General features: G+C 43.9%; 1 protein-coding gene across 1 annotated transcript in view; it reads right to left on the reverse strand.

Moving 5' to 3' along the window:
- LOC128421655 (C-type lectin domain family 4 member A-like) overlaps positions 1-18507 on the reverse strand; it is a 44254-nt gene extending 25747 nt beyond the window's left edge. Inside the window, exons 1-5 of the mRNA XM_053404688.1 lie at positions 18424-18507; positions 7662-7687; positions 6253-6393; positions 3882-3980; positions 1825-1923 (exon numbers count right to left, since the gene is read on the reverse strand). Coding sequence (XP_053260663.1) covers positions 1825-1923; positions 3882-3980; positions 6253-6393; positions 7662-7674 — 352 coding nt within the window. The 5' untranslated portion in view covers positions 7675-7687; positions 18424-18507. The remainder of the gene's footprint in view (positions 1-1824; positions 1924-3881; positions 3981-6252; positions 6394-7661; positions 7688-18423) is intronic.
- Positions 18508-23360: the final 4853 nt, after the last annotated feature.

Consider the following 23360-nt stretch of genomic DNA (forward strand, 5'->3'; position numbering starts at 1 on the left):
TGTATCAGGCATGTCCAAGGTCTGTTTTGGGGGCCTAATCCGGCCCGCTGGTTGGTTTAATCTGGGCCTTGTGGCAGTTTATTTCCTGGGGTAAAACCCCAACAACTTCAACTTCAACAACTTTGGGGTAAATTGTAAAAAAAAGCTCAATCCCTTAAAAGGTCAACAACCTTGGTCAGCCCTCACGTATGTTCACTTCATCAAATCTGGCCTGCTTTGAAAAACGTTTGGGTACCCCTGGTGTAGACAGAACCCTAGTAGCATGATAAAGGCTACCCACAGGTGCAATGAATCACATGAAATTCGGCCCTGTGTGCCTTCCAACGACATGATCCTATGTCAAGTGGGCACACCCCCCTCTGTCCCCTCCCCACTTCAACCCATGTACTGAGCCACCAGGGGCGTCTTGCCCATAGAGGCAAGTGGTGCGGGGTGCCAGGGTGCCAAATTCTGAAGGGCGCCAGGGAAGAGGCAGAGGCTGGGTGTGGCGCCTCCTGGCATCAGCTCGCTGCCCTCGCCCTCCTCGCTGAAGCAGCGCCGCGCCCGGAGCGTCCACCTTTTCCCCCGCCAGAGGAGCCGCCCTCCAGCCGCTGCCTGCCTCCTCCAGCCCTGCAAAGCTGCTGGCAGCACCGTAAAAAGTGTTAGGATGTTCCATTCCACCGTAAGGAACAGACATGGGACTGTTGTGTGTCACATGTCTGTAACACATACCAGCATTGCATGCTGGGAACTTCCGTTTGTGTATAGCTTTCTGTTTTGCTTTGGACACGAAGGAGATCAGACATGTTTCCTTTTGTCCTGATCGACGCTGAATAAAACCTGCTTGTAAAAACAGCCTCTCGTGCAACTTCTGTTTGCACAGCTGAATAGCGTGCTCAGTCTTCTAAAGCCTGGGTCGCTGCATGCAACAGTCCCATGTCTGTTCCTTACGGTGGAATGGAACATCCCAACACTTTTTACGGTGCTGCTGGCAGCTTTGCAGGGCTGGAGGAGGCGGGCAGCGACTGGAGGGCAGCTCCTGCGGCGGGCAAGGGCAGCGAGCTGATGCCAGGAGGCACTGTGTCCAGCCTCCGCCTCTTCGTATAGTTAAAGCCATAGTTTTCCCAGTAGTGATGTATGGAAGTGAGAGCTGGACCATCAAGAAGGCTGATCGCCGAAGAATGGATGCTTTTGAATTCTGGTGCTGGAGGAGACTCTTGAGAGTCCCGTGGACTGCAAGAAGATCCAACCTCTCCATTCTGAAGGAAATCAGCCCTGAGTGCTCACTGGAAGGACTGATCCTGAAGCTGAGGCTCCAAGACTTTGGCCACCTCATGAGAAGAGAAGACTCCCTGGAGAAGACCCTGATGTTGGGAAAGATGGAGGGCACAAGGAGAAGAGGAAGACAGAAGACAAGATGGTTGGACAGTGTTCTCGAAGCTACCAGCATGAGTTTGACCAAACTGCGGGAGGCAGTGGAAGACAGGAGTGCCTGGCGTGCTCTGGTCCAGGGGGTCACGAAGAGGCGGACATGACTAAACGACTAAACAACAACAAGGATCGGAGGTCGCCCGGCACACCGGGCCGGTGGGCTGGAGCCAGCTAGGGGGCCTGCCAGTTGCCCCTGTTTCCTTGGGTGCATGCCAACAAAAAGGTCGGCAACTCTGGGAAATGGGGGGGGGAGGGGACGCCAGAGGGATCTTTGCACCACGGTGCCGGATATACTTAAGATGGCCCTGTGAGCCACAAGACTAGAGGATGGGGCCAGTGGTTGGGGGCTTGGTGAGAGTGGCTGGTGGGCAGGTAGGCGGGACGCAGGCATTCTCACGGCAAGCCATCTCTTACCGTTCAACGCATCGAGGGTTTGATTGTGACTGACGAAAAAGACCCGTATTGTCTTCGCAGCGTCGATGTTGTCCGATAGCCGTAAGACCCGTTGCTCATCTGTTGTGGAGGAAGGCAGGAAAGACAGGCTGCTATAACACAGGGGGCACGTCCCAGACAAGACTGGCAAGTTAATTTTCCACAGTTACTGTTATATACTGAAGTTCTCACCCTGGGCCAGCAGGGGGATACTGTAGATAGTTATGCAAATAAGGGATCGAAAGTGACGTTCAGTGATTGGATAGTTTTAGAAAATTGTTACAGTTATGTTGTACTGGAGCTCTATATAAGCAGGCTGACTGAACCCTTCAGTTCAGTTCTGTCCTGGCCTGTGAATAAACAAGAGCTGTTTGAAGAATCGCTGTGTCGTCTGATATGTTCACCCACAACTTAACAGTTACGTTTTCACAATTAAAAGCAAGAGTTAGCCCACATTTCTATCAGATCTAGATTTATGCAGATACATTTTCACTAACCTTCTCTTTGAAATTCTTTGAATCTTCCTTCCCTACTCTCTCCTGATTCCTTATGCAAACAAAGTTCTGCTGCATTTCCATACTTAAAACTTTCCTAATTATTATTTCCCTTAATTTTATCTAACTTCCTGCTAGTTGCAAGTGTTTACTTAAAACCCCGCCAATGTACCAACTTGTTTGCAGTATTTTTGCACATAAACAATAGACGATTCCTACTCTTTTTAAAAAACTTATTGTTGTCATAGTCCAGGGATGTCCAACCGGTCGACATGTCGACCCTTGGGCTCATTTTCCTCTGTGGGGAAATAAATAACTATAATTTGCACCCATGCTGCTTCCCTCCACCACAACTCGACATCCTTTACTGCATAATCTTATTTACCTTGTGTCCTTATATTGATCCTTTTATATCTATTAATAACTTTACCTTGAATTAGTTCCTCTTTACACACTTATTCTATACATATCAATGTGTTTTCTTTAGAACAGTGTTTTTTTCATATATTCTTCAAAACATTGCCATTCCTTCCTTAGACTGATAAGGCTGATTTCTTATGGCTGCCGTTAGTTTAGCTAATTCTATACATTCACATAATCTACTGATCCAATCTTCCTTTGTGGGGATAGTATCCCCTTTCCATTTTCTAGCAAGTAATAATCCGGCTGCGGCTGTAGCATATAAGAATAATCTTTTCTTATCCTGTGGGATGTCTTTTCCTAAAATCCCTAATAAATATGCCTGCAGTATCTTTTCTACTGAAATTTTAAACATTAGGTTTTCCTTGATGGCATTACAGGCGGTAAATCTAATATCCAACCTCCCAAGTCTCTACCACTGTTCCATCTGAATTGTATGGCCGATACAAACTATTTGAAGAGCAATTGTAATCAACAAATTACGCCAGTAGGACTACAAGAAGTTTTGTAAGGAGAAATGTAGGAAGCATTGCAAAGTAGAGAAAGAATAGAGATATTAGTTATGAGTTAAATGTAACTGTGGAAGTAAGAAAGGTTTATTTAGTGAACAGATTGTGATTGATGGAAGTCAAAAAAAATATGGTATAAGATATGAAAGTATGTTTAATTACTGTTGAAAATGATATGTCGAAAAACTAATAAAAATTTATATAAAAATAAAAATAATAATTGTATAGCTGATGTCCTGGGCCCATTTTATCATAACATCTTTTACTTGTTCGTCTTTCAGATCCCATTCTAGTAGTAAGTCATGAATTTTAGATAATAATTTCTTATTGGTTCTTAATAGAACAATTTGCAGTTTAGAGTCTTCTTTTCCGAAACCTAATTTTTTTATCCATATTAAATATATTATTTAACTGGTGATACTGGAGCCAATCGGTGAGGTGACTGCAGTTACAAAAATAAATATGAAAAGTAATTGGGCAACCTAGAATCAATTATTAAAAGAAGAGCAAGGACATTTGAAATTAAAACGATTCTGGCCTTTTTCTTCAAGGTGTGTCGCCCGCCTTGCCCTACGTTGGAGTAAAACACACTTATTCTGAACAGAGGTGAACTTACAGTTATGGTACAGCACACTTGAGCCGATTATCATCAACAAACACAGCCAGAATGTATTCGTTGCTCCCCTTTTAATTTTCTGGATAGCTTCCTCTTTTTCTAAAGGGAAGAGAGGGAATGGAAATTAATCCGGCGCCAGCAGTAGCAAATATGCCCCTCTCATCAGTTTGGCAAGGCTATTGGAGACAGTGTGGAGCAGTGGTTACAGTGCTGGGTGAGGACTTGGGTTCGAATCCCTACTTCGCCGTGAACTTTACTGGGTGACCTGGGAAGGGCCGTGGCCTGATCTCAGTCTCACAGGGTCGTTGCACAGATTAAACACATAGCAGGAGGAGGTCCAGCTCCGAGGTCCTTCTGGCGGTTCCCTCCCTGCGAGAAGTGAGGTTACAGGGAACCAGGCAGAGGGCCTTCTCGGTGGTGGCACCCGCCCTGTGGAACACCCTTCCACCAGATGTCAAAGAGAAAAACAACTACAGTGGCACCTCGGGTTACATACACTTCAGGTTACATACGCTTCAGGTTACAGACTCCGCTAACCCAGAAATAGTGCTTCAGGTTAAGAACTTTGCTTCAGGATAAGAACAGAAATCATGTGGTGGCGGCACAGCGGCAGCAGGAGGCCCCATTAGCTAAAGTGGTGCTTCAGGTTAAGAACAGTTTCAGGTTAAGAACGGACCTCTAGAACGAATTAAGTACGTAACCAGAGGTACCACTGTGCCTGACTTTTATAAGACATCTGAAGGCAGCCCTGTTTAGGGAAGTTTTTAAGGTTTGATGTTTTATCGTGTTTTTAATTCTGTTGGGAGCTGCCCAGAGTGGCTAGGGAAACCCAGGCAGATGAGCGGGGTATAAATGATGATGATGATGATGATGATGATGATGATGATGATGATGATGGACAACCCCTTGAGCTCTTTGGGGGCATAAATGCAATAAATAAACGAAATATCCCGCGGCAGACCGTGTAAATGAGGAAGAGACAGCCAGCTTCCAGGGCCGCATTTAGGTTTGATGAGGCCCTCAGCTGCTGAAGGTAATGGACCCAATGAGATGGGCAGGGTATAAATAATAAATTATTATTATTATATTATTACTGTTGTAGCCTTTGAAAGGCGTGCTTTCTGGATTTTGAGATGTATGTGAGAACGTGCATCTTGTGTAACGTACGAAATAGATTCCATTCAAGGCAACTGCTTGGAAAAATGCAACTCTAAGATTCTTTGATTACCGTATTTTTTGCCTTATAGGGGAAATGTGTGTGTGTCCTATGGGGCGAATGCAGGCTCCTTGGCTTCAGCGATAGCAACGCGAAGCCTCTGAAGCCTGCGCTCCGGAGGCTTCACGTTGCTTTCGCTGAAGCCAGGAGAGTCTGCTCTTTGAGGCTGTGGGTGGGGGAAAGCAGCGCTTCCCCCCATCGCCAGCCCCAGAGGATCGGGGGGGGGCAGCGGGAAGGCGCGCAACGCCTTCGCGCTGCTCCCCGACCCCGCTTTGAGGCTGGCGGTGGGCCCTGTTACGAAAAAGGAGCAATGCAGAAGCGAGCTCCAGATGGCTGGGATGCAAAACAGGATGTTGATGTTATGGGACTGTACCGTGGGAACCAGGGACGGTCTATTAAGTGCACTGAGCACCGGATGTTAGCTCAGAGTGGCACATGACCCTGTACTGGAAGTACATGGGTGGAGTAATTCTCTCTCTGCAGTTGGTGATGAGAGTATACAGACATGTTTTCTCTGTACTGCTGGAAAGACAGGAATAAAGGCATGTAAATATATTTCTGTCTGTCTCTTTCCCCTCCCTGGCAATGGGAGGGGGGAGGAGTGGTGTGTTCTTCTTCACGTTGGGAAGAATCGCCGAGTAAGACCTCGCCTTGATCTTGCCGGGAGTCGCAGACAGGAGGTCAACAAGGATTCAAGCCGGGCACCTGGAGGGTGGCCAATTCCTCTGACTTTTGGTTTTTATTGGCTTGAATCAACAGGCCCCCCATCGCCAGCCCCACAAGCTGGGTCGAAAAGCCCGCAGGAGCAGCACACCCTTTAAAGAGCGCACCGCTCTTGGGGGCTTTTCCCCGAGGAGGGACAAGGGACTGACTGGCCGTTTCAGTCCCTTCTCCCTCCTGGTCAAAAAGCCCGCAGGAGTCGCGCTCGGCTTCTATGGGCTTTCGCGGGAGGTGGGGAAATTCCGCCACCTCCCGCAAAAGCAGGGAGAAGGTCTTGGAGTAGCGCACAGGATGTGTACAGTCTGTCTGCTGCTCCCAGAGCTGCGGGGGGGGGGGGAATCATATTTTTTCCTTGATTCCCCCCCCCTGAAAACTAGGTGCGTCCTATGGGCACCTTATAGGGCGAAAAATACGGTAGGTGCGCAGGATACAGACCACGTTGATCTTTTTCTTCTTCAGTTAATTCTTTCTCCTCTCCTTCTACTTCCTCTTCTACCTCTTCTCCTTCTCCTTCTCCTTCTTCGCCTTTTTTCCCACCTTTTTTTGCTTCTGCCCCTCCTTTCTTTGCTTTCTTATCTGCAAAATAATGTCTGTGTTAGAAGAGGCCAGCAACACACACCAGAATTACAAGCAGTTGAGTAGTCAAGCCTTCTCTCTGTCACCCAATACCATTTCTCCGTTTTCTCCAAGTTGAACACCTACCACTTGCTTGTTCTTCCTCTTCCATCAGACATAGCTGAGGAAACCTTTTATTATTTTCCACCTCTCTTGCAAGCCTGAGCTCATTCTGAGCTTTTGCCAGCCTGACTTTCCTGCTGCAACTGCTGGCTCCTTGTGTATACGCCTCCTTTGAGAGTCCTCCTTTCTTCTATTTCTTATACATGGAGCTGACCTTGAAAGCCCTAAATGGCCTCAGCCAAGTATCCTTGAAGGAGCGTCTTCACCCCCATCGTCCATCCCGGACGCTGAGGTCCAGCTCCGAGGGCCTTCTGGCAGTTCCCTCCCTGCGAGAAATGAGGTTACCGTGAACCAGGCAGAGGGCCTTCTCAGTGGTGGCACCCGCCCTGTGCAATGTCCTCCCATCAGATGTCAAGGAAATAAAGAACTTCCTGGCTTTTAGAAGACATCTGAAAGCAGCCATGTATCAGGAAGTTTCCAGCATGAATCCAGAACATTTTTATGCATTGATGCGATGTTAAGCACCACCACAATATGGCCCAGCTCCTTATGAGGTTCGCTGGGCTTGAAGCAATGATTCTTCAACATCAACTTCATGTTGTGCGCATGCTTGGTTATCGTCTTCCAAAGCAACTACTCCATTCCAAACTTAAAAATGGAAAGCGTAATGCTGGTGGTCAACAAAAGAGATTTAAAAACTGTCTCAAGGCAAATCTTTAAAAAATGTAGTATAAACACTGACAACTGGGAATCACTGGCCTGCGAGCGCTCCAGTTGGAGAACAGCCTTGACCAAAGGTGTCGTGGGCTTTGAAGACACTCGAACTCAGGACACAAGGGAGAAACATACTAAGAGAAAGGCACGCTTGGCAAATCTACACCGTGATCAACTCCCGCCTGGAAACCAATGTCCCCACTGTGGAAGGATGTTTGGATCCAGAATTGGCCTCCACAGTCACTTACAGACTCATTGTTAAAACAGTGTTTGTGGAAGGCAATCTTACTCAGCTACGAGGGATCACCAAAGAAAGAAGAATCTTGAAAAAACAGGACACGAAATCCTTGGCAGAGCAGCTGGCTGTCTAGGCCGGGCACCCACAGAGCAGATTTCTCACCCCCTTCCACTGTCTGTTCCTGAACCCGGTATGGGCATGGCGGCATACATACCTACTGCAGGCATCCTTTCATGTTCTCTGTAAAACAAGAAGGGAGAATATCAGTGTGAGCAGACTTAAGGTTATAAGGACATCGGAATGACCTGGGATGGATCTACACTTGTGGTTTATAACGTTAAAAAGGCGTTATTTTAAAAAATGCCTCTTCTGGTTAACAACATGAAAACTTTGCTACAGAAGATGTGAGCCAAGAAACAATGGCTGATTAGACCAGGGGTCAGCAAACCTTTTCAGCAGGGAGCCGGTCCACTGTCCCTCAGACCTTGTGGGGGGCCGGATTATATTTTTTGGGGGAGAAGAAGAATGAATTCCTATGCCTGACAAATAACTCAGAGATGCATTTCAGATAAAAGGGCACATTCTACTCACGTAAAAACATGTTGATTCCCATGGATCGGACGGAGAATAAAGATGGATAATATTAGTTTTGAATTTGAAAAATACCGAAAATGCAGAGACATGAATGAGGACGATTATCTCTAGACATCTGGAACATGGGAAGTCAAAATAATTTTTTTAAAATAATTGGAATATATAATTGGTGTAGTTATTATTGTAATTTGGATTGATTTGATTTGACATTAATTGGAAGATTGTTATTGAAAAGGAATAAATTCTTTAACAAAAAACAAAAAAGGCGTTATTAAAATGTGGCACCAGAGGGTGCTGCAGAGCAGCGAACCTTAGGCAATGGAGAACTGTGTTGAGAGTTAGATAATGTTATATGAAATAACGTTTTTACAGATTAGTGTAGATCCAGTCCTGGTGGAGCAGGTGTCTAGTCCAGTATCCTGTTCTCATAGCGGCGAAGCAGATGCCTGCTCTGGGAAACCCGCAAGCCAGATCAGAGTCCAGTTGCTTTCAGAAAGTGGTTTTCTGAAGCATGGGGGCAGATCAGAGCCATCGTGGCATCTAAGAACTTCTAAAAACCACCCAAATCTTTCTTGTCACCATGTCCCGGGGAAAGTCCAGACCAGAAAATGCCGGATGTAGAAACAAGTTGCAACCAAATTGTACCCACTTCCTCATCCACCCGGGTCCAGAATGGTTGCCAACCCTCCGAAGCAGAGACCCTTTCGAAAATCACAGGCAGGAGAAGCCTGTGACCATGGGACTCGGTGGGCACCTTCAGCGCCCCCCCCCCAATCTGCAAAGGAGCCCGGTTACGGGCTCCGGAGCGAAACGGGGTGTCTGGCGCGGTGCTGAGAGTCAATTGCTCTTTCCGTGGGGTGAAGCCGCACAGCTGTTGCCGGAGAGCGCTGACCTTTTTCCTGTGACAATTCGGCTGCTAAACAACTACCCGCGAGTAGGTGAAGCTTAAGATCTGGGACTAAAAGGAGAAAAAAGGGATTGATTTGGCACTGAAGCGGGAAGGTGTAAACAGGAAGTCCGCCTTCCTTTCTGTATACAGATCAAAGCAAAGACTCTCTGAGCTAAGACCTGGAGAGCGGTGCTTCAAAGCTCCAAATCTGAACATCAAAGTAAAAGAACTCCCTCCCCAGGTTGCAGGAGAGGGGGGGAGGAGGGGAAAGTGACTTTTTTGCCTGCAAAAGAAAGGAAAAGGGAATAGAGACCACCACCTAATTCCTGGGAATAGACTGCAAGGATCGTTAGAATTGTTGCACTGAGAGTTGCACTACTTATGGACAATGTAACTTTTTAATGGTTAACTCTGCAAAGGAGATATTTGTTAAAGGTCTTCTCTGGATTTGAAACTGTTGCCTGCTTTGCTGAGGGGGACTTTGGAAAGTTGGAAAAGACATTTTATTGTAACATTAATGACTGCTACAGTGTCCCCCTAGAGGAACATTGAAACTATACACCCAGCTGGGGGATTTTTCCACTCTTAACTTTTAACTCTGGGGAATTTCCATTGCAAGCTTTTACCGTGGGATTGACCTTGACTCATAGACAAAGTGTGATGAATGAAAAAACAACAAGATCCGGCAAGGTTAGAGTGCAGCAGCCTAGTGCAGCATCCCAGCAGCGTAGACCATCTGTTCCTGGCCCTCCTGTGACACAGGGGGAAGATACTGCACAAGCTGGGTTAAAAGGAATGGCCTCAGAAAAGGGATTCACTTTGGTACTAAGCAAAATTTATGAAAAATTGGAAAGCCCAAGTAAACAAGTTACTGAACAAACAACTAAAATTGACCAGAATACTGTTAGCATTAATAGCTTGGGACAGAAGGTGAATTCCAATACAGAATCTATTGAAAAATTGTTGCAAGAATCTGCCTTTAATCGAAAGACAGCTGAGGAAGCAAAAGAAAAAGCAGCGGCAGTAGAGGAAGAAATAAAACCGATGTGCAAACAGCTCAGGGACCATCAGTCGCTTCTGTCTATGATTGAACTGAGGGAGAAACAGACTAATTTGAGGATCAGGGCAGTACTGGAATTTGAAAAAGATAACCTATGTGACTACCTTGAGCAGGAATTTGCAAAATTTTGGAATCTGGATGCTAATCAAGACTTCAAGATAGTGAGTGCTTTCAGACTTGGAAGAGGAGGGAGAAAGAACAGGGTGAGAGACTGTTTGGTCACCCTCCGAACGAAAGAAGAGAGAGATAAAATACTGAGTCTGCACTACCAGAAAAGTTTGGAAATAAACGATTCAAGAGTGGAGATTTTTAAGGATATTCCGAAATATTTACTGGATCTTAGAACTAACTACGGAGACTTGGTGGCCCTGCTGAGAAGAAACAGAATTGTTTTTAGGTGGGAATTCCCCCAGGGCCTATCCTTTACATTTAAAGGGAAAAAATTTAAAATAAGATCAGTGGAAGACAAGGGAAAATTTCTAAGAGACCACGAAGAAGACCTGCAGAAAGAAGCTTTAGAAGAGTTAAGAGCCTTAAAACCAGGAGTATTAGACATAGCACCACCATCTTTGGGATTGGACAAACCAGCAAAAGTGATACCACCGTCAGAACAAGAGGAATTACTGGGAGCAGTTGGAGGAAAGTAGAATAATTACACAATGTCTCTACAATTGCTAAGTTGGAACATTCATGGATTTAACTCCCCAGAGAAGAGGAGGAAAGTTTTTCATTTATTGAAAAAGGAACAGTTGGACTTAATTTGTTTACAGGAAACACATGTGATAAGGCTACACAGGAAAGTATTGATTAATAAAAGATTGGGTCAAGAGTTTATTTCATTGGATAAGGTCAAAAAGAGAGGAGTTGTAATTTATGCCAAAGAGAGCCTATCACTGAAATTTGTTTTTAAAGATGATCAAGGAAGATTTGTGGCAATCGAAATTCAATCACAAGGAGAAAAAATTTTAATCGTAGGAGTTTATGCACCAAATGAGGGGAAATCTGAATTTTTTTAAGAAATTGCATGAGACATTGTTGGACTACATGGATTACAACATTATTATGATGGGAGATATGAATGGAGTGGTATCTACAAATATGGACAAGTCGCAGAGACAGATTGTAACTAAAGATGGCAGACTACCAAAAACCTTTTTTGAACTGACTGACAATATGGACTTGATTGATATTTGGAGAATTAAGAACCCCTTAGGAAGAGAGGGAACATTCTTCTCTGAAGCCAAAATGACAGGGACTAGAATTGACCAAATATGGATAACTAGAGGACTGGCACCTAAGACTCGAAAAGTGGAAATTTGCCCAAAAACTTGCTCCGACCATAATGCCGTGAAAATGGAGATGAAACTAACACCAATCGGTTCCTTCAGATGGAGGATGAATGACACCTTATTTAGAGATCAAGAGGTTGTTAAGAAGGCCCAAAAAACCTTGAGAGACTATTTTGAGATAAATTTGAATACTAGTATTGAAAAAAGAATAATCTGGGACGCAAGTAAAGCAGTTATGAGGGGGTTTCTGATCCAACAGAATACAATAAAGAAGAGAGCCCAAAATGAAAAAAAAGATAAAATTTTGGAAAAAATAAAAGAGGGTGAGAAGAAACTAAGAGCGAAACCAAAGTCACAAGAGATTCTGAGAGATATAAAGTTATATCAAGTGCAATATATGAAGATGATGAACCAGGAAATTGAATGGAAAATTAAACAAATGAGACAAAAGACATTTGAATCAGCTAATAAATGTGGAAAATTGTTAGCTTGGCAAATAAAAAAAGACAAAAGCTCAATACTATCACTAATTTGAAAGTGGAAGGAAAGAACATTCAGAATCCAGTGGAGATTAGAAAATGCTTCCAGAGGTATTTTAGTTTATAACTGTATATAACTGTATATAACTGTATATAAACAGTTATATACACATGGGCCACAGAAAGAGTTTGACATAGACCAATTTTTAAAAACAAATGGATTACAAAAAATCTCTCAGGAAAACAAGATAATGCTGAACCCCATAAAATTACAGAACAGGAGGTAGAAGGTGCCATTCAGAATATGCAGTTGGGTAAATCTCCAGGGCCGGATGGTTTAACCTCAAAATATTATAGATCTTTGAAGGATTGGTTAATTCAGCCACTAAAAGAAGTTTGTAACAAAATTTTGGAGGGTGAAAAAGCGCCAGAGTCGTGGAAGGAAGCTTATATTACACTTATACCAAAAACTGAGTCGGAAAAGACACAACTTAAGAACTACCACCCCATATCCCTGCTCAATGTGGATTACAAAATATTTGCTGATATTTTGGCTAATAGATTAAAAAAAGTATTAGTGGAAGAGATACATAAGGACCAAGCTGGCTTTCTCCCAGGTAGGCACTTGTCTGACAACACGAGGAACATAATCAACATTTTGGAGAAGTTGCAAGTGAATATTAATACTAAAGCAGTTTTAATTTTCATAGATGCGGAGAAAGCCTTTGATAATATTTCTTGGAATTTTATGAAGAAAAATCTCCAGGGGATGGGGGTGGGTCAAGGGTTTGAAAATGGTATAAGTGCAATTTACTCAGAACAAAAGGCTAAGCTAATAGTCAATAATGTGATGACAGAGGAATTTAAGATAGAGAAAGGTACGTAGGCTGAGACCCTATCTGCCTGCGGACTGTCTCGCCAGAGTGGTGCATGCTCTGGTTATCTCCCGCTTGGACTACTGCAATGCACTCTACGTGGGGCTACCTTTGAAGGTGACTCGGAAACTACAACTAATCCAGAATGCGGCAGCTAGACTGGTGACTGGGGGCGGCCGCCGAGACCATATAACACCGGTCCTGAAAGACCTACATTGGCTCCCAGTACGTTTCCGAGCACAATTCAAAGTGTTGGTGCTGACCTTTAAAGCCCTAAACGGCCTCGGTCCAGTATACCTGAAGGAGCGTCTCCACCCCCATCATTCTGCCCGGACGCTGAGGTCCAGCGCTGAGGGCCTTCTGGCGGTTCCCTCATTGCGGGAAGCAAACCTACAGGGAACCAGGCAGAGGGCTTTCTCGGTAGTGGCGCCCGCCCTGTGGAACGCCCTTCCAGCAGATGTCAAAGCGATAAACAACTACCTGACATTCAGAAGACATCTTAAGGCAGCCCTGTTCAGGGAAGTTTTTAACGTGTGATATTTTACTGTATTTTTGGTTTTTATGGAAGCCGCCCAGAGTGGCTGGGGAGGCCCAGCCAGATGGGCGGGGTATAAATAATAAATTATTATTATTATTATTATTATTATTATTATTATTATTATTATTATTATTATTATTAAAGGTACACGACAAGACTGCCCAATTTCCCCATTGCTTTTTATTTCGGTCCTGGAGGTTTTGCTAAATATGATTAGAAGGGACCGTCTGATTAAAGGTATGCAGGTCGGAGCCAAACAATACAAATTGAAAGCTTTTGCAGATGACCTAGTTTTGACGTTACAGGAGCCAGAATCTAGTACGAAAAGAGTATTAGAACTGATTCAAGAATTTGGTCATGTGGCAGGATTTAAGCTGAACAAGTCAAAAACTAAAGTTCTTGAGAAAAATTTAACACCGATTGAGAAAGAGGTTTCAGAAGGAGACAGGTTTAACATTAGTTAAGAAAGTAAAATATCTGGGGGTTAATATGACTGCTAAGAACTTAAATTTATTTAAAGATAACTATGAGAAATGTTGGACAGAAGTGAAAAAAGATTTAGAAATATGGTCAAATTTGAAGCTTTCCTTGTTGGGTCGAATTGCAGCTATAAAGATGAATGTATTGCCAAAAATGTTATTTCTGTTTCAATCATTGCAAATTTTGGACAAGATGGACTGTTTCAAGAAGTGGCAGAGAGACATTTCTAGATTTGTCTGGCAGGGCAAGAAGCCCAGAATAAAATTTAAAATATTAACTGATGCAAAGGAAAGAGGCGGATTTGCCCTGCCAGACCTTAAACTTTACTATGAATCAGCAGCATTCTGCTGGTTGAAAGACTGGCTGCTTCTTGAGAACACAGACATTTTGGATTTGGAAGGTTTTAATAATGTTTTTGGGTGGCATGCATATTTGTGGTACGACAAGGTTAAAGCACATAAAGCATTTAAAAACCATATTGTCAGGAAAGCATTGTTCAATGTCTGGATAAGATACAAAGACTTATTGGAAAATAAAACCCCAAGGTGGTTGTCACCAATGGAAGCGAAGGCTCAGAAAAAGCTCAATATGGAGGCCAAATGGCCGAAATATTGGGAAATATTGGAACAAGAAGGAGAGAAATTGAAACTGCAGAGTTTTGAGAAATTAAAAGATAAAGTGCAAGACTGGCTTCATTATTATCAAATAAGAGAGGCCTATAATTTGGACAAAAAAATTGGCTTCCAGGTGGAAAAATCAAAATTGGAAACAGAACTGTTAGATCCCAAAACTAAGATACTTTCAAGAATGTATAACTTGCTGTTAAAATGGAATACGCAGGATGAAACGGTTAAATCTGCAATGATTAAATGGGCACAAGATATTGGTCATAACATTTTGTTTGCTGACTGGGAACAGTTGTGGACCACCGGTATGAAATTTACGGCATGTAATGCCTTAAGAGAGAATATTATGAAAATGATATATAGGTGGTACATGACACTAGTCAAGCTTTCAAAAATATATCATTTGCCTGATAATAAGTGTTGGAAATGTAAAGAAAATGAAGGTACATTCTTTCACCTTTGGTGGACATGCCCAAAGATTAAGGCTTTCTGGGAGATGATCTATAATGAAATGAAAAAGGTATTTAAATATACCTTTCTGAAGAAACCAGAGGCCTTTCTCCTGGGCATAGTCGGCCAATTGGTGCCAAAGAAGGATAGAACTTTCTTCATGTATGCAACAACAGCAGCAAGAATACTTATTGCAAAGTATTGGAAGACACAAGATTTACCCACCCTGGAAGAGTGGCAGATGAAGGTGATGGACTATATGGAATTGGCGGAAATGACTGGCAGAATCTGAGACCAGGGAGAAGAGTTGGTGGAAGAAGATTGGAAGAAGTTTAAAGACTATTTGCAGAAACATTGTAAAATTAATGAATGCTAAAATGATGTTGGATTGAAATGAAGTGGCTTTAGCAATAAGGTTAAAAAGAATATGTAAAAATGGACTGATAATTAGATGAAAATATTATAACTTTATATTTTCATCTAATTATCAGTCCATTTTTACATATTCTATATTACATGTTAAGATATAGAATTAAGATAAATACAAAGAGGGAAAGGATTTGCTGAATTAACTATGTGAATTGGAATACAAAAAGGGAGGTGTGAGGAGGTCAGGAAACAAGTAATTTAATTTAATTGTTTTTTATTTTTTCATGTGTTTTGTATTTTTCTTTGCATTTTTGTATTTCTTTTTCTTTTTCTTTTTCTTTTCTTATTCTGTGGTTCTCTTTTGTCTGTGAAATTTCAATAAATATATTTTTTTTAAAAAAAACAGAATGGTTGCCAACCCTCGCCCTGGGAAGGTAAAGGTAAAGGGACCTCTGACCGTTAGGTCCAGTCGCATACGACTCTGGGGTTGCGGCACTCATCTCGCTTTATTGGTGGAGGGAGCCGGCGTACAGCTTCCGGGTCATGTGGCCAGCATGACTAAGCCGCTTCTGGCGAACCAGAGCAGCGCACGGAAATGCCATTTCCCTTCCCGCTGCAATGGTACCTATTTATCTACTTGCACTGGTGTGCTTTCGAACTGCTAGGTTGGCAGGAGCTGGGACTGAGCAACGGGAGCGCAACCCGTCGCGGGGATTCAAACCGCTAACCTAATTGTACCCGCCTCCTCATCCACCTGGGTCTGGAATGGTTGCCAACCCTCACCCTGGCAAAGAACAGAAGAAAAGCACCCTTGTGGAACAGCAGGCATATTTGGGATTTTGTGACTGTCAAGAGTCCAGGTTCCTGGCTTGATAACACAGTAAGTGTAGATCAGGGGTCAGCAAATTTTTTAGCCGCAGGCCGGTCCACTGTCCCTCAGACCTTGTGGCAGGCCGGAGAAGCAGCACTGGGAGGTGGGGTGGGCTGGAAGAAGAGGTGAGGGGGGCAAGTAGTCCTCCTCCCCACCCCCAGCCTCTGCACTTACCTTCCTTTTTTTTTTTAATAAATTTTTTATTAGTTTTCCAACATGAATTAAACACATTACAACTCCCAATACATAGACAAACAAACATATAAACACGTATAATTTCATAACCTCCTTTTCTTAAGCCTTATTTCACCGACTTCCCCATGCCTCCCTTTTCTGCATCCCTGTTTTAAAAATTTCCAGCAACCCCTGATTTCGATTAACTTATAATTCACTTTCTTTAATCCTTCTTCTCTTACCCAATCATTTACCGCTGCAATTCTGTTTTACATTACCCATGACATTTTAGCACTCATTAATTTTACAACAGTTCTTAAGATAAACTTTGTATTTCTTCCAATCTTCTTCCACCATCTCTTTTCTTTGGTCACGGATTCTGCCAGTCATCTCAGCCAGTCCCATGTAGTCTATCACCTTTGTCTGCCACTCTTCCAGCGTGGGTAGTTCTTGTGTCTTCCAATACTTTGCTAAAAGAACTCTTGCTGCTGTTGTAGCATACATAAAAAACGTCCTATCTTTCCTTGACACCAATTGGCCCACCATGCCCAGGAGAAAAGCCTCTGGTTTCTTATGAAAGGTACACTTAAGAACCTTCTTAATTTCATTATAGATCATTTCCCAGAAGACCTTAATCCTTGGGCACGTCCACCAAAGGTGGTAGAAAGTACCTTCCGTTTCATTGCATTTCCAGCATTTATTATTGGGCAAATGATAGATTTTTGCAAGCTTGACTGGGGTCATGTACCACCTATAAATCATTTTCATAATATTCTCTCTTAAGGCATTACATGCCGTAAACTTTATACCGGTGGTCCATAACTGTTCCCAGTCAGCAAACATAATGTCATGACCAATGTCTTGTGCCCATTTAATCATAGCTGATTTAACCGTTTCATCCTGTGTATTCCATTTCAGCAGCAAGTTGTACATTCTTGACAAATTCTTAGCTCTGCACTTACCTTCCCAGGGGCTGCCACTGCTGCTGCCGCCACCACTGCTTCTCGTGAGTAGACAGAGTGAGCTCATCCACTCCACTCTCTGGCCCACAGGAGCACCAGGGTGGCAGAGGCAGAGGGAAGATGAGCGGCACGAAAGGACTGGCTCCGGAGAGGGGCTGTTTAAAATGGTGCTCAGCCAGCTCAGCCCTGCCCCCTTCCTCCTCTAGGCAGGGCAGGGAGAAGCCAGGAGGAGGAAGGAAAGAGGCATAGCCATGGTGTGTGTGAGCGAGAGGGGGGAGAAATGGAATGGCGCAGGGGGGGGGAAATGGCGCAACCCGAACGAACAGAATCCCCACACCAATCCACGGACAGTCCGCGGGCCGGATCCTGAAGCCAATTGGGCCTGATCCAGCCCATGGGCCTTAGTTTGCCGACCCCTGGCGTAGATAATTAAAAAGGAGGATTTATTGCAAAAGCTAACAGATAGCTCCGGACGGTTCTAACAAAGCCTCCGACATCATTACTCAAGATGACCCTTCTGAAGACTCCTTCCGGTGTCTACAGAATATATTGAACTTTCGCACCTTACATCTCTTGTTTTGCTTCAAGTCTAGTAGCCCTCCCAGGGAGCAGAAAAGACTACTTATGTATGTGACTACAGCTGCGCAGATGCTATTGGCCCAGAGATGGAAAGAAGATAAAGTCCCTATCAGAGAAGAATGGCAGATGAAGTTAATGGACTATGCCAAAATGGCTAAAATGACCGGAACAGTCAGAAATCAGGAAGACCAAAATTTTAATAATGAATGAGGGAAATTTATACCTTATCTTAAAGACCACTGTAAACAGTTAAAGTCGTTAGTAGGATTGAAATAACACTTGTAGTTTAATGGTGAATTCTGGACACAATGGAAGAGGCAAAGGGTTTGGATGATCATAAAAGATGCAGGAGGAAATGATTAATAATAGGACCCACAAAGGGGAGGGTGGAAGTCCGGGAGATTCCTTCGAATCTGGTTTTTATGATTTATGTTGGATATATCTCTGTAAAATTTTAATTTGAAAAACCAAATAAATAAATTTTAAAAAAGAAAAGAAAAGTAACGGGCCGGCTGGCGTTTGGTGAGTTGGAGCTGAATGCCTGTATTTTGCATGTGGGAGTTTCCTGGGTTGAACCCGGGTTCGAAGACCCAGAAGAAGGGTCTTGGGGGTTATAACTGGGAGAGATCTCCTTTCTCTAGAGATTTTGGGGAGCTGTTTCCAGCAGTCCCTGGGACAGAGATCACCAGTGAGCTGTCTTTCAAGGCGATATCCCTCCCTCTGCGTTGCCCCTTTGGTTACCTTGGCGCATTGATGGATCGATCCCCCTTTGCTCTGCCTCCGGCTCTTCCGGCAGATGCCCCTCCCTCCAACGGCTTCGACCACCTTCGGATTTGATGCAGAACATTCCAGAACCTCACCATTCAGCTCCTCCTGCGCCCTGATTGGCTGCCTGCCCTTTCTAATCTGCTTCTTCTTCTTTGGCAATCCCTCGTAGCCGAGTAAGATTGTTTTCCATAAACATGGTCTAAACAGTGAGTCCGTAAGTGACTGTGGAGGCCAATTCTGGATCCACACATCCTTCCACAGTGGAGACATTGGTTTCCGGATGGGAGTTGATCACGGTGAGGATTAGCCAAGCGTGCCTTCCTCTTGGCACGTTTCTCCCTTGCGTTCTGAGTTCGAGTGTCTTCAAAGCCCATGACACCTTTGGTAAAGGCTGTTCTCCAACTGGAGCACTCGCAGGCCAGTGTTTCCCAATTGTTAGTGGTTATACTACGTTTTTTAAAGGTTTGCCTTGAGAGAGTCTTTGAACCTATTTTGTTTAAAAAGGGTTGTGTCAGGGAACTGCCATCGGAAGGAGAGGAGGAGGAGGGGCTCCACGACGATGCTGGAGAGGGGCCAAGTAGGGAGAGAGGCAGGTCTCCTGTTGGGGAAGAAATTCAGCGCGACACCAGGGATGGAGGGGGGGCCAATGGGGGAAGCGGAGAGCAGGCTCAGAGACCCTTCACTGGACACCAGCGGAGAGAGCACAGGTCCTCCGCTACCCACGCCCACCCTGCGCAGAAGGCTTCCGCGCAGGGAGGCTAGGAGGAGACTGGGCGTCAAACAACTTTTATGTTGGAAAAGGTTGAAGAAACGCCCACTGTCGAATTCTGCCAGCGACTGAGCAGCCACGAAGTGAGGGGCTGTCCAGCCAGGAAAGGTTTAACCAGGTCACCTACCCAGGAGTGGCGGCAACTTACGCACGAGCAACCCCATAACCATTAGAGGTTGTTTAAAGAGGACGTGGGTGGTGCTGTGGGTTAAACCACTGAGCCTAGGGCTTGCTGATTGGAAGGTCAGTGGTTCGAATCCCTGCGACAGGGTGAGCTCCCGTTGCTCGGTCCCTGCTCCTGCCAACCTAGCAGTTCGAAAGCACGTCAAAGTGCAAGTGGATAAATAGGTACCACTCCGGCGGGAAGGTAAACGGCGTTTTCGTGCACTGCTCTGGTTCGCCAGAAGCGGCTTAGTCATGCTGGCCACATGACCCGGAAGCTGTACGCCAGCTCCCTCGGCCAGTAAAGCCAGATGAGTGCCACAACCCAAGAGTCGGCCACGACTGGACCTAATGGTCAGGGGTCCCTTTACCTTTATACTACATTTTAAAAGATTTGCCTTGAGACAGTCTTTAAACCTCTTTTGTTGACCACCAGCATTACGCTTTCCATTTTTAAGTTCTGAATAGAGTAGTTGCTTTGGAATACAATTATCAGGCATCTGCCCAACATGACCAGTCCAGCAAAATTGATGTTGAAGAATCATTGCTTCAGCACTGGTGATCTTTGCTTCTTCCAGTACACTGGCATTAGTTCGCCTGTCTTCCCAAGTGATGTGTAAATTTTTTTTGAGACACATTCCACCCATGGCCGAAGCCCAGGGAGATGTGGCAAACATGTCTGAAAAGCATTGCTCTTCATAATACTTATGCTAACAGTAGCATCATAAAACTGTAGACTAGGGCTATCTAGTCCAACCCCCCACAATGCAGGAATCATTTGCCGAACGTGGGGCTCAAACCCCCAACCCTGGGATTAAAAGCTCTACTCATGGAGCTATGTGGAATCTTTAATAATAATAATGATAATAATAATAATAATAATAATAATAATAATAATAATAATAATAATAATATTTTTAATATTAAATTCTTTCAACAGCTGCTCTCTGGAGCGGGATCAAACATGCTTACTCAGTCATCCATGGGGCAGCTCTCTTTTTTAAAAAATATATTTTTATTAAAGATTTCTTAGTTTACAAAAATACGTGCATTGTCTCTTTTTTCCAAGTTGGGCTTTCTTCTTTTTTTTAAAAAAAAAAAAATTTATTAAAGTTTCAAAAAGTTACAAAAATAAGAAAAAAATAATAAAACAAAAAATACAAAATACAGAAAAATAAAAACAATTAAAAACAAATCAACCTTCCCATTACTTATCTTTCATTGGCCTTATTTCCTCGACTTCCTCACACCTCCCTTTTTGTATCCCACTTCTAATATTTGTTTCAGCAAATCCTTTCCATCTTTCTCTATTTTCTGTCATCTTATCAATAACATATTCTTTAACCTTATTTCCCATTAAGGGTAAATTACCTATATGTACTTAACTCCTTATATCATTTCTGCTAAATCCATAAAATGTCATTCCATCATTTTTCTAACAGTCATTACTTTAACAATATTTCTAAATAAACATTTTAAATTATCCAATAATCTTCCACTATCTCCTCTCCCTGGCTTCGGATTCTGCCAGTCCTTTCCGTCAGTTCCATATAGTCCATCAACCTGGAGATTTATGTCCGAGGCTCTTAAATCTTTTCCAAGCCCCTTCTGCGGATCTTCTTCATATTCTTTGATACTCAGGAGCAAATCTCGAGAAAACTCCAACCTAGCAATTCCTTCTGAAAAAGTCAACCAAATTTCCATAGTTAAAAGTAAAGTCTATAAAGAATTTCAGGACGTATTTCAGAATTCTTCCACTTCTAGATGTCCCCAAAACTTCAAGCACCTCCAAACCCAAACCCATGTCCCAAAAGTCAATCAATCCCTGGATAGAGGGATCTTTCCAACTTTCCTTCTTCAATCCAAGTTGGGATCCAAACCTCAAAAATTGGCTTTTGCTAAGTTCAATCATGAATGACCTCGATTTGTAATCCACAACTTGCTTCTGAGAAGTTAAGGGTCCCGCTTGTACAACTTTAAGTTCCGCAACAACACCTTTCTCCTTTTCCTCCACCATTTGTCCTGCCAAGATATGTTCCTGTGCCAACTCCTGAATTGTTTCTGTATTGATACTCACTTTTTGGCTCAAATTAGTCACTTTCTGCTCCAAGTTGTCAATTTTAAATATCGTGTCCTCTGTCTTTTTGTGGAGCTGTTCCAGCGTATAATTTATCTTATATAAAACAGTCACAATAGCTTCTCCTATCAACATTTTGAAAAAGTCCAAGGTCAGTCTCTGGTTCTCAGAGTCTTTATCTTGCAGCTGGGGTTCTCCTTGTTACTTTCCTGCAACAGTTTCACATGCTCCCTCTAGAGGGGAACAGTTTCACTTGTAACAATGTTTTTAAACACGACTCAAGCAAATAACAATAGCTTCAATTTTCGGTTACTTTTTCCTCCTTTTTTTTAAACGCAAAAGAGAGCAATGGAAACAGTATCTTTCTTGTGCTAACTGTCAAATCCGTTCTGTCAATAAACATTCCCCGAAAGTCAACTGGCAGCCCTTTCCCAGGCTCGGAGCAGTGGCCATTTAATTTTCACTCTCTCCTGCAGGCACACTAAATCCAAGACTTCCCCCCTCTTCTCCTGCTTCCAAGGGGGGTTATATGATTTTGTCCGATGGAAATTTAATCCTTTGTCAAAAGCTTTCAAAGACTTTAGCTTATGGCATCTTTGCTTCAGTCTATTTACAAAAAGCGGAAGGCGGACTTCCTGTTTCGAACCTTCCCGCTTTGGTGCCAAATTAAAGTATTTCAAGTATTTCAAATCCAATTTTCCGTTCTACTCACGGGTACTTGTTTAGAGTCCAATTGTCCACAGGAAAAAGTCAGCGCTCTCCGGCAACGGCTGTGCGGCTTCACTCCGTAAAAATAGCGGTCGATTCAAAACACCACGCTGCTCACCCCACGTCGCTTCGGATCCCCGGAAAAGGTTTTCCCTGTGAGTAGGGGAGGCGCTCCTGGTGTCAGCCGAATCCCACGTTCCCAGGCTTCCTCCGCCTGGGATTTTTGAAGGGTCTCCGCCTTCGCCGCGGTGGCAAGACCCGATTTTCGCGGAGCGGGTTCCTCTCAGTCAGAGGAACTCCGCCATTGCCGATGGCGCTAACCCGGAAGTCCTCCAAGTTGGGCTTTCCACAGAGCATGGGAAAGCTCTTGAGATGTTTGAAGATAGCTCTCATAACTCCTCTCAGGCTCTTCCTCTCCAGGCCAAACATATCCAACTCCTTCAACCGTTCCTCATCAGGCTTGGTTTCCAGATCCTCAATCATCTTGGTCTTGCACACTTTCCAGCTTGTCAATATCCTCCTTAAATTGCGATGCCCCTAACTAGACACAGGACTCCCAGTCCTGGCCCAGTATAGTGATTAAAACATTACGTAATGGCTTTCATCCTGCCTAACGACGGTGCGATGGACTTTTGCATCGCACGTGTCATTGCATTTTTATATCTTACATTATGTACAGGCCTGCTGATGTTATCGGCTGACGTTTCCTAATTGTTCTTATTCACAAATGAATGAGTCAGGTAATCACCCGTCAAATTGCCATCTGTCCTCAGGCTTAATGAATGGAACAAAGACAGGACCCAGCTGCACCCACCATTTTTTTTGCAATTATATGAGGCATGCAGCAGAACATAAGTTTTTCCTCAGTTTGTGAAACCCAATCATCCCAGCCTGTGCCCATGTCCTGGGTTCGAATCACCCTCCGGCTAATTCATGGCCCTCACTGGTGTTTATGTCAGAGATATTTCACCTGTGATTCCTGCTGGAATAGATCGGGGTCAGCAACCTTTTTCAGCCATGAGCCGGTCCACCGTCCCTCAGACCATGTGGGGGGCTGGACTATATTTTTTTTGGGGGGGGGGAATGAACGAATTCCTATGCCCCACCAATAACCCAGAGATGCATTTTAAATAAAAGGACACATTCTACTCATGTAAAAACACGCTGATAACCGGGTTGTCCGCGGGCCGGATC

This window comes from Podarcis raffonei, chromosome 10, assembly GCF_027172205.1.
Source record: "Podarcis raffonei isolate rPodRaf1 chromosome 10, rPodRaf1.pri, whole genome shotgun sequence".
In the NCBI taxonomy this organism is placed as follows: domain Eukaryota; kingdom Metazoa; phylum Chordata; class Lepidosauria; order Squamata; family Lacertidae; genus Podarcis; species Podarcis raffonei.